The sequence below is a fragment of the Abramis brama genome (assembly GCF_963993115.1).
Source record: "Abramis brama genome assembly, chromosome: 1".
NCBI classification, from domain to species: domain Eukaryota; kingdom Metazoa; phylum Chordata; class Actinopteri; order Cypriniformes; family Leuciscidae; genus Abramis; species Abramis brama.
The window spans coordinates 20,930,923-20,942,354 of NC_139963.1; the positions used below are offsets into that span (position 1 = coordinate 20,930,923).

General features: G+C 37.2%; 1 protein-coding gene across 3 annotated transcripts; it reads right to left on the reverse strand.

Moving 5' to 3' along the window:
- Positions 1 to 90: 90 nt before the first annotated feature.
- Positions 91 to 10,521, reverse strand: c1qtnf6a (C1q and TNF related 6a). Of its 3 annotated transcripts, XM_084116658.1 has the most exons (4): positions 9,461 to 10,521; positions 8,072 to 8,119; positions 4,937 to 5,113; positions 91 to 2,405 (listed from the first exon to the last, which is right to left on the reverse strand). In XM_084116658.1, exons 3-4 carry the CDS (start codon positions 5,103 to 5,105, stop codon positions 1,858 to 1,860), a joined length of 717 nt encoding a protein of 238 aa, XP_083972784.1. In that variant the 5' UTR covers positions 5,106 to 5,113; positions 8,072 to 8,119; positions 9,461 to 10,521; the 3' UTR covers positions 91 to 1,857. The 3 variants fall into 3 exon arrangements, with proteins under 3 accessions (XP_083972784.1, XP_083972783.1, XP_083972785.1); XM_084116657.1 differs by lacking the exon at positions 9,461 to 10,521 and having other exon boundaries at positions 8,072 to 8,853; XM_084116659.1 differs by lacking the exons at positions 8,072 to 8,119; positions 9,461 to 10,521 and adding an exon at positions 7,330 to 7,458.
- Positions 10,522 to 11,432: the final 911 nt, after the last annotated feature.

Below are 11,432 nucleotides of genomic sequence, written 5' to 3' on the forward strand. Positions count from 1 at the left end.
CCGTTTACCTCCAGTCTTTGTGCTAAGCTAGGCTAGCGGTGGGTGCGTCAGACAGAGTTTCGGCACGCACGGAGATGAGAAGCGTATGTACGGACTTATCTAACTCTGGGGGATACGGTGAATAAGCTAAAGTCCCAAAAAGTCGTCGTGTTCCTTTAATATACAAACCAAAGCCTTTTTAAAATCACTGTCAAGTATGTCAAAATACAAATGATTTTTAGCACCTGATTCCTTAGGCAACAATTGTGTTGTGTTTTACTTTTCCTCAGCTCCATTTCTTTACTTAATCATCTCAGAATAAATACATTCCTGAGATCCGGATTCTGTAGACCAGACTGAAGCCGGATTAAGATACTAAACCAACAACCAGCTTGTACTGAAGACTCTTTTAAGTCATGTGTTGGGCAGAGATCTGTACCTTGTGGTTTCAGAACATTTAATCTTGCTCTCCCTCTTTATATTTCTATCATCTGAGTCTCTCTCAAGTGGATTCTTGCTACTGAAATAGGAAAGCCACATACATCCTGTTTAACATCAACTAAAAGCCCCTCCCCCCCTCCCCCCCTCCTTCCAATAAACAGAGCCAGACACCAACACACACACTCAAAGCTGACTTTCTCAGGGTTCTCTACCCATTTAAAACTGGCAAATGACTTGTTTTTGATGGCGTTTTCTTGAAATACACTACCGTTCAAAAGTCTGGAGTCAGTAAGATTTTTGTTTGGTTGCATTTTATTTTACAGTACATGCACTTACCTGTACTTACCTAAGAAAGTAACTACATTGGTTACGGTTAGGTTTAGGATATTAGAATGATTTCTGAAGTATCATGTGACAATGAAGACTGGAGTAACAATGCTGAAAATTCAGCTTTGATCATAGGAATAAATTACATTTTAAAATATGTTGACCGGTTTTGAGAATAAGAGACTTCTTTCAAAAAAAGATCTAAAAAAAACCAACCTCAAGCTTTTGAACAGTAGTGTATATTAGACTCCCCCACCCCCCACATACACCAAAAGAAAAACAAACAAAAAAACCTGACCAGATGTCTTAAACTTTTAGTTCTTGGGTTCTTTTAACTTGGGATAGTAAGCAATGACTTAGCAACCATCTACAAAAACCCTAGCAACCACACAGCAATCCACTAAACACCACCCAGAACATCCTACAGCAACCCCATGCTTCAATGTGATGAACTTGTTCTGTTACGACTCCAGTTGCCTGTTAATGTCTGTTAAAGGTCAGAAAAGACCAGCAGCAGGATCAAATAGTCAGTCACCCCATGTAAACATCCTTTCACAACTAACAAAAACCAGTTTCCATTTCCCAGACGCTGCTGATAAACCTTAGGTAGACCCTGCCTGATTTGAAAAAGTCTAAACACAGACCTAAATATCTGGGCCACATCAGTGGTCCTCAACTGGTTTTGCTTCAGATTTTAACTGTTTATTATCCAGTAGTTAACAGAACTGTCCTTAAAATCTAACATTTGTATTAGTATTATCATGAATCTTAGCATTTCTACGGTTTGATGCTCTTGACAGATAATAATTGGCACCAAACTTTTTGAAGATAACATTGCACAACCTGCCCATGTGGGCATCCGTCTAATTTGACAAGCTTTTACCATGAAATAAAATAACACCAAATCACTGTATTTTGTATAGATACTGGTTTTCTTCATACAAGACTTGTGGAAGTATGAAAAGCAGATTTCTCTGCACTGCACTCAGGGGGTTTCGTTTAAACTGCAGAAATCGAATATGAAATGTTTGGATGCTTTTCAGTTTTGTTCAAGTTGCTTCACCGCTCAAGCATTTTGGCACATTTTCAACCATCTTGTCGTTTCTGGTATCACTCAGTCTCAGGCTTGATGAGGTATCCGTTAAAGGTGATGTAAATGTCCACGTCGTCGCTGTAGATGGCGTTCTCACGCTCCCGCTTGTAAAGACGGACCCAGACCTCGTCGCCCTCCTGTAGAGGCAGCATGACGCTCTGGCTCTGCATGATGGAGCGGTCGCTGGGCTGAGCGTAAACGATGGCCCTCTCGCTGTCGTTCTGCATGATGTGCAGGTACGTCTCCTTGAAGTTCCACGTGTGGATGTTCACATTGAAGAAGTAGATTCCTGGTATGTGGCAACGGTACTTCCCAGCAAACATGTCAAAGTGTTCAGGGGCGTTGACGAAGATGGTGTCAAAGATCAGGGCCTGGTAGTTGTCAACGCTGTGAAGGGACTTCCGTCGGCCGACTGAGAAAGCAGAGTGCTGAGACTTGCAGGCGTCACCTGGGGCTCCGGCTTGTCCCTTATCTCCTTGAAGGCCTTCAGACCCTCGTGGTCCCGGGGAACCCTCAATCCCAGGCTTCCCAGGAGTGCCCCTTTCTCCACGGTCACCCTTGTCACCTTGAAAAGATGTCAGAAAAGTCAGAAAGATGCAGAAGGAAAAAGAGCTAGAAGCCTAAAGGAAACTTAACCATGGCTATAATCAATCAAGGCTATAATTCAGGTGGACATTCTAAACATTTTTACAGTTTTTAACCTTATAAAGCCTGAATCATATTTGATGCACTAATTTCTAAGGCCTCTAAATTATCAACATGATGAAAACTTTGCTTTTTATACACAATCTACTACATGCCAATATATTTTTTAGCAAGTAAAATACCTTTTAGCATAATTCTAAAAACATCCCCCTTCAGATCGTGACACGTGTCTTTTTTCAGTGAACTTTTATAAATGAAACGCTATACGAGTAATATTTCAAACCGAACACTTACTAGACAGAAGCAACTTAGGTTTACTTAACTATCCAACTATCTGTACCAACTATCCAAATCATATTAAAATGTGAGTTTCAAATTTGATTCATCAGCCTTTTGAGAAACGTTTATTTGTCCATTTCTCAGTCATCATTGTATTTCATTGCATTATATGTTTTTCCCCCACAGTAAAAACTACAGAGCTTTGTCATAAAATTAAGCATTTAATGATCATCTTTCTAAGACATATTATTGGGAGATATTGAGTGAAATCTGATATATATATATATATTCCTTTTATGCGAGTAGTCTCTTATACTGTTATATCTCTTATACAGATCTCACAGACTTACATTACAAGCTTCATATTAAGATTTCATCTGACTTTTGTTTTCATATAAATAACAACATCTGCACCAAATGACATATTTTTGCTCAGTTTGGTCTTTTGAATAAAATGTAGGTCTTTTTCCCCACCTCGAGTATGAGCTCCATATTCTCCTATATCATATTATATGAGCCTTAAAAGCCTGATGTAGCAAATATGATGCTTTAAAAAAAACACATGAAAATTTTGTTTAAACATTTTTTTTCTAATGATTCAATAAAGTGTCTCATTTAGAAATTAGATTTTTCTTTTTCAAGCTTTACAGGGTTAAATAACTTGCTCAGCAAGATTATCTTCAAACCTTTTGCTCTGCCATTAGACCTGAAAACCGACCGTAGATCAACACAATTTTTCCTAATTCAAACAAAATCGCCAAGTTAAGTTCTTTCACGATTGGTTGCATGATAAGGGATAGTTCACTCAAAAATGAAAATTGTTATCATTTACTCACCATCAAGTTGTTTCCAAACATGTTTCTTTCTTCTGTTGAACACAAAAGAAGATATTATGAAGAATGTTGGTAACCAAAAAAGTTGACGCCCGTAGCCATTGAGGAAAAAAAATACTATGGAAGTCAATGGGCCACATCAACTGTCTGGTTACTGACATTCTTCAAAATATCATCTTTTGTGTTCAACAGAAGAAAGAAACTCATACATGTTTTGAAACAACTTGAGGGTGAGTAAATTATTAATAAATAAAAAAAGTGTGAATATCCCTTTATTGCATTAACAAATGTTAATTATAAAGTGTTCCTATACCAATGTTGAAATCCGAAAAGGCACAAGCGCAATTTCTGGCAGACTAAAATAAGTCTCAAGAATCTCAAATCACAGCTTCTAAAATAAAAAAACAACAACAACAAAAAGCACTTAACTTGGGCTCAGTTTCTTTTCTTTTGTCCATCTTTGTCAACGTACCATTTCGGCAGCTCAAAATTACCACAAACCACATTTCCTGCAGGCTTCATTTCTGTACATGCAACAAACACATATGTGCATACACAGACACATAAAACAACTGTCTCGTAACGGTTCTCGCCACATCAGCACCTTTCCTGCCAGGTTTGTCACTTCCTGTCCACCAAGAGGGCCTCCAGTAGAGCAGATATTTCTGAGCCAAGAGAGGTTAACTGAGGCTCACTGAGAGGAAGAAAGCAGCTAAAAACACATATGCCAATCATTCAGCTCAATAAACACATTATTTCCCAGTTGAATTACAGTTATGTTCAGTTTGCAGTTCAGTTCCAATATCCCAAAATGCTTGTGCCAGACAACAGACAAGCGAAAGATTGGGAAACAGGGAAAACCGAAATCCAGCAAGGATCATTGGGATCAAAATTCAGCTATACACTCCTAGAAGAAAAGGTTCTATATAGAACCTTAAATGATTCTATCAGGCGCTTCATAGAACCTTTTAGGGGTTCTCATCATGGGATAGTTATATGGATTTAGTTGAATTAAATTTGTTTTCAATTAAATTTTATGAATGAAACAGCTTGTAAACATACTTTATTACCAGACAAAAAATGAAATAACCTCTTAAACATTAAAGTATTATGCAATCATTTAAGACATTTCTCCCTATATAGAAACATTTTGGCATAAAAGAGTTATTTAAGTCAATAATCTAAGGGGTCCATTTAGAACCCCATTAACCTTTTTTTCTAAGAGTGTAGAGTGAGATTTTCAAAGTTCTCCTTCGCTATAGTTTCTTCTGATGCTATTTGACTCTGAAACATCGCATTTTGTCTTGAGCTAAAGCACTTTTTGAAGACTTTCGGGTACCTTTGAGAATGGTCATGTTGATGTATGTGCGGACCTCAGGCATGCTTTCTCTTAAGGTTGCGGCGTCATCTAGTCGTGGGAGGTGGTCGCAGCATCGACGGCAGGGCGGCTGAGGTACGGAGACTACCAGATGTAGAGACAGACAGGCAAGCAGGAGGAACCCAAACATGGTGCGACCTGAGAAAATAGAATAAATATGCACTTATAAGAGTCACTCCCTATAATAACGTTCCACACACTGTTGTTATTTCGCTAATGTGAGACTGTGTATTTATTAGTGGGATCATTGAGGTAGACTGGATTAGTGTAATCCTGAAAAATAGAAAGAGGGGCTTCTGGGTAGTGCTGAGTGGAATACAGCCTGACAAATGTAGGCCCTTTCAGGACAGAGATGAATGTTTCTGTTGGTCTGAGTCCAACCTGCACCCATTACTACAGCTAAACTAACAGAGTTCAGTCTGTCTTGCCTGTCTTTCTCTCCGCTCGACAGAATCCAGCTCGTATCTGCCAAAGTTCATCTGCTAATTCTCATGAGATAAAAGCGCTTCCAAATTCATGTCTGCTAAGAATGTATGATGTTAAAATACTTTCTGTACTGATACTAATCACAGGTTGAATGCCCTAAAGAATGTAAACACTGTGGCTGTGTTGAATTTCCATGGAATCATATAGCGCCAATCAGATGGAGACTGCTGTGCAATTATTCAAATTCACTTTTGCCATGATGTCAATGATTATGGTATAATGTACTTCAGATAAACTGGCCCAAAGTAGCCAAAAAAAACCTGGCTGGATGCTTTAGCCTGCATGTAGGTCAAACATCTCTTCCTGTCTAAGTGAGCAGTTCTTGGACAGAAGAAGTGGAATTTAAATCAGTGGATTATATAAAACATCATATAATCAAGATGAAAAGCCTAAAAATCACATTCCTTGTCAGTGAAAGACGGTGGTTGACCAGCAAATATTTATATAAACCAACATCATTCAAGAAGTCAAAATGGAAAATGACTTAAAAAAGGGTAGAAAAATTGTATCCATGCTGATATTAAGGATACAGGGACTGCAACATCAGGAAACATGCAACATTTTGCTGTTTTTAACATTTATAATAATAAGAAAATGTTCCTGAGCAGCAAATCAGCATATTAAAATGTTTTCTGAAGGATCATGTGGCACTCAAGACTGGAGTAATGATGCTGAAAATTCAGGTTTGACATCATAAATCACATTTAAAATATATGCAAACAGAACATTTTTATTATTATTTTTGATCAAATAAATGCAGCCTTGGTGAACAATAAGAAACTTCTTTCAAAAACATTAAACACTTTTACAGACCCCAAACCTTTGAACGGAAGTGTACGTTTTAAACAGAAGCTCAACTCCACTAATAAATGCATTCGGTCATGTTCACCAAGCCATAATGGATCATTCAGATGCACAAGGTGAACACATGTCAGCACCAAATCTGTGTTTCCAGGTTCCTGAGTGAAGAGACCAATATGAGTGTTTGACTTTTGGATCTCACTTGGAAAGCAGCAGCACAGCTGGGATGATCTGCAATAGAGTATCAAGCTCTTCTCTGTGCTGAGCTTTTTTTTGAGTGAGAGCATTTTTTATGATCTGAAGGCAGACTCTGTATTACGTCAGACTATAACAGACGTGTTTTGGTTGTGTCTGACATGTTGAGACCCATAAGAAAATTAAAGCTTTTGGTAATGCTAGCATGAAACGTCTCAACAACTCGCTAAAAGTCAAAATTAAAAGGGTTAGTCATAAAACTTTCATGCTAATTTCCATTGCAAAAGTGCAGGTGACAGAAATACATTGACGTGTATTGAATAATTATGGGATAAACAATGACTCAAATTCATACAAAAATAACCAGTCCTTGATTAATTGACAAACAAACAAATAACAACACTTCACATTCTAATCCAAAGGTCTTCAACCACTGATTATTTTTGTAAAAATAAATGCAATGAAATTAATGCACATTAAATATGCATTAAACAAAAATACACTATTACAATAAATGTACACTAACATTTTGTCCTTCTAGCGGTTAACTTAATGCATGTTGCGGAAGAACATTGTTTTGGTTGTGCTTCGGCGCTACGTTACTGCGCGGATGAATGCGGTTATCCTACTGTTGATTAAACATTCATTAGATATAACCAGTTTAGATGGAAAGGATCACAAGCTGACAAGCTGAAGACGTTACTGTAGCTTTACCCATAAATAGACACGATAGTACTTTGAAAATAAATCCCAGCAGCACAGAGCTACAACAACCATAATGAAATGACCCTTCACAATAGACAATGCTTTATGAACTCTGTTAGAGAGCTATATAATGGCAGTTTATCCGTTCAATAAAATACCTTACTCACCTGTTGAGTAATAAAAACGCCATCTCCGCCTTTACAACACCTGAGACTCACACTCCCAAGCCATACACACCTCAATAACTGGAGCAACTTTTCTCTATTTACGGATTATGACGACGAGACACGCACGGGCGAGTGACGTAGGCTATGTAGGCTACACAACCTCCCACGAAAACCATCCCGCCTCGTCTAAAATATAAACACTTACCACAGTGAATCAGGGTCAGACAAAAACACGTTTTGGAAGAATTCATGATGCATTGGCCCATTATATAAAAAAAAAAAACATAGTGTAGCCTAGGCCTTCTTTTAAATAAAGCTAAAATTCAGCTAAATGTTCCATCGTCCATTCATTTAAAATTAAAATGTTTTTAAAACCTGTAGCAGCTTAATTAAATCCGTTATTAAAACGTGTTAAAACAAAATACATTAAGTCTATCTTCCAGTATTACTGTAGGCTACTGTAAAACAGCAGGCGGGTTTCAGCCGTGGCAGAGCATGAACGCCTTCCACATGCGCTCTGTCTCGGCAGCTGTCCATCTGCTGGAAAGATGTTAACTAGCTCGCAAAAACTGTCTGAGCACTGTAACTTACGGCTCACCTTAATGAGGCTGCACAGTTTGCTTACAAAAATTGCCACTAAATTAATTTTCCTTTATAAAAAGCCTAAATGAACTAAAGCAGTTTATTTCTGGTGTGATTGTATGTGCATGTGTGTGTGTGTGTGTGTGTAAGCAAAACTTACAGTACTTTTTGATGTGTGTGCTGCTGCTGCTGCCGTTGGGTCAGTGCGCTGAGAAGAGAAAAAGAACAGGGAAAAATCCTCAGTCAGTTCATTTCTCCCTCCCTCTTTCTCTCTCCCTCCCTTTCTTGCTTTCTAATTCACCCTCAGTGCCTTTCTTCCATCCCATTCCTGAACATAAACTCAAAGAGCCTCCCAGCTAAGACAGACTTTCCTATTTATTTTACTCTTTTTCGTTTTCTCCCTTTCTGTAATATAAAGTGTCGGTCAAAATTTCTCCATGAAAGGTAAATCTTTCTATGTCCAAACAAACTGTTTTCAGAAAGATCAGTTTTTGTCTGTTTCTTTCAGAAGTTTCCCTGTTCTGTATTAGTACAGAATAAACCATGTGAAGACCCACAACATTTATGAACATAAACATTTATAAGCACACACACAAACACAAGTGAACTCGCTCATAAACTCAATGCAACCTGTACAGCATGTATTTTTTGCAGGATGCAGCTTGTTACATGAATAGCCAAGATTTTGGTCTTTAGAGGCCCATGTTCATCTCCCAGGAGAATTAATAATAAGATTTGATGTTGGTCTTTGGAGACTCATGTTCATCTCCCAAAAATGTCTGCACAACTTACTAGTTCACCATGCACTTCTGTGGAAACACATTAGTTTTTCTATCATGGTGGGATCTTTCCACTGATTTTTATTGGTTTTATACTGAGCTAATGGTATTTTCTACACTGTATTCTTAAACCAAATTACATAAACCTTGCCTACATTTTAAATAAACCTTATTTAGTTTATTAAGCTGTTTTCCGCATTCAATCATCCCACAATTTAGACAAAACCTGACCTGCACACATTTACTTATCTAAATGAGAATATGCTTTATTCTATACCTAAAATACATATTTTTATAAAAAAATAATTAGCCTACTATAGATTTCCATACTCCTAAAATAAACTTGTATTATTTTTCTAATAATTAAAAAAAATTCAAATGTGAATTGTTCCGTAATTATGCTGATGCATCCCACAAAGCTCTCAACCGACATGCACTCATCTGAAGATACAATGCTTTGCTGAGATGCAAGCAGCATTTAAAATATGACAGATATAACATATATTATGCTTTGCTGCTTCCAGAAGTAGGGAATGTGGGTTCTTTACTTTCATTTGGAATAATGGGGCATTCCAAGGTAATTAGAAATAATAAAAGAATAAGTGGTTGGAGTAAGCGCCAACATTAGCAATAGTGCTCACAAATGATGGCTAATACTGCAGGCTTTACGTTTCAGCAACGGATCATTAAAAAAATCTAGTGTAATAAAAGAAGAACTTTTGAGGTTCTGTAAATATTAAATGTAACACACGCCCTTGGAATACACATACTCATCTGTTTAGCATTAGTACGTCTGGGTCACTGGTTGAATTCCTGTTACTTATGCAATAGTAATCATCTCGTTCTCCCCATATGGAAAGAAAATTAAGGTCTGTCATTGACCTCTGATTGACAACAGGCTGATTTTGTCCTCTACTCAACCCGTGCTGCATTCCTCTCCATAATGCTTCCTCATTTTCCTTTCAATATTGTTGTCCAACATTCTCCTCTGTGGCTTTGCACGCATAATTATTCTCCGTTAACATCAGGATCTGTGAAAAACATTATTATGAAGCTTTTCTTTTTGGGTTTATACTCTCTGGAGTGTTTGGATATAAAAGAAGTTAAAGGAATAATTCATGATATTTCATCATTTACTCAGCAATTGCGATGTCATTTCAATCTCATATTTCTTTCTTCTGTGTGGAACACAAAAAGAGATATTAGGGAAAATGTCCATTCTGAGGAAAAAAGTCAGAATATCTGATATAATAAACTCGGAATCGTGAGGGAAAAAGTCAGAATTGTGAGATCTGACCATACTTGAAATACCTTTTTGTCATTTTATTCTGTGACTTCCATAGACTGCTACTGTCAAATGTAGGGTAGGCAATTTCGGAACGGCTAGCAATAGCAAGCTAGCTTTGAAAGCATAAGATCCCACCCTCCCTTAGAGCGTCTCCAAAGCCACGCCTCCTTCAAAACACGTGAACACACAGCAGAGTCAAAGCTTCATAAGAGACGATGTTAAATTACCTCATGTCTCAAAGCACATAACATTACAATAATAATGATCGTAAACAACTTAAAGAGCTCTTTATTTTCTGTCACCCGGAAGGCTCCGCCTACAAAACACATAATCGCTGTTTCCAAACACTCAAATGGTCTATTGATGCATTCTTGCTAATTAAAAGTATTAAATTCTTTCATTCTTTAAAAAAATAAAATAATAATCTTACTGACCCCAAACTTTTGAATGACGGTTTATGTATGAAAGGTGGGACAACTGCTATATTGTATGTTTTGATCCCACTATTATCGTTCATATACCTATAAGCAGTCTGTCTCTTTGCTTATACCACAGTCATGAGCTCACTACTGCCTACTAGTGGAGACCCGTTAAACCCAATTTCCTCAAAGACGGTCAAATCCAGTCAGGAAGCACCTATATGAGGACCGGATGCCAAGCCTTATGACAGGGTCAGGATCATCAAACACAACGCACTCAAAAAGGTAAGTCACGTAAGTTAAAAAGCGTGTTATTTCTCCACCTTCTCTCAGAAGACTATTTTGTAATGGTTCACTGAGTTCATTTTTCAGGCCACAAATTTAAGCTTGACTTTGTCTGGTTACACAAGCCACACTCCAAAGCAGTGAACGGAAACGGGTTGGCACTTATAAATGTCAGACCACATAGTACCTACAATAACTCTCTCTCTCTCACGCTCTCTCTCTCTCTCTCTCTCTCTCTCTCACACACACACACACACACGTGCTTTTTTGTAAAGATGACACTTACACCACTATATTTTTGGGGGATTTTATTTCAGTCTCAACAATAACATATAGGCTATGTAAGAGCTATGACTATCAGATAAGTAACTTATAATAATGTAAGAAACATAAAATAAGTATCAAACAAGTGCATTCTTTGTTAAGATAAAAAAAGCATATTTCATATATTTACAATATATATATATTTATATATTGTATATATATTGTATATATTGTATATTGTATTGTTTCATATATATTTATATTTACATTTTTTTTTTTATGAAATAAAATGCCTTATTCTTGAGATTTCTAAAAGGTACAATCCAGAAATGCTCAAATAATACCACAAACGTCCTTAAAAAGTTCTGTTAGAAAATGTAGGCTACAGATAACAGTATAAATGAGTGTTGTAATATCTCGAGAGATTTTTACGTCGAAAAGCCTGTACGCTTCTGCATACTTCAAAATGACACCCTGAATTTCTAA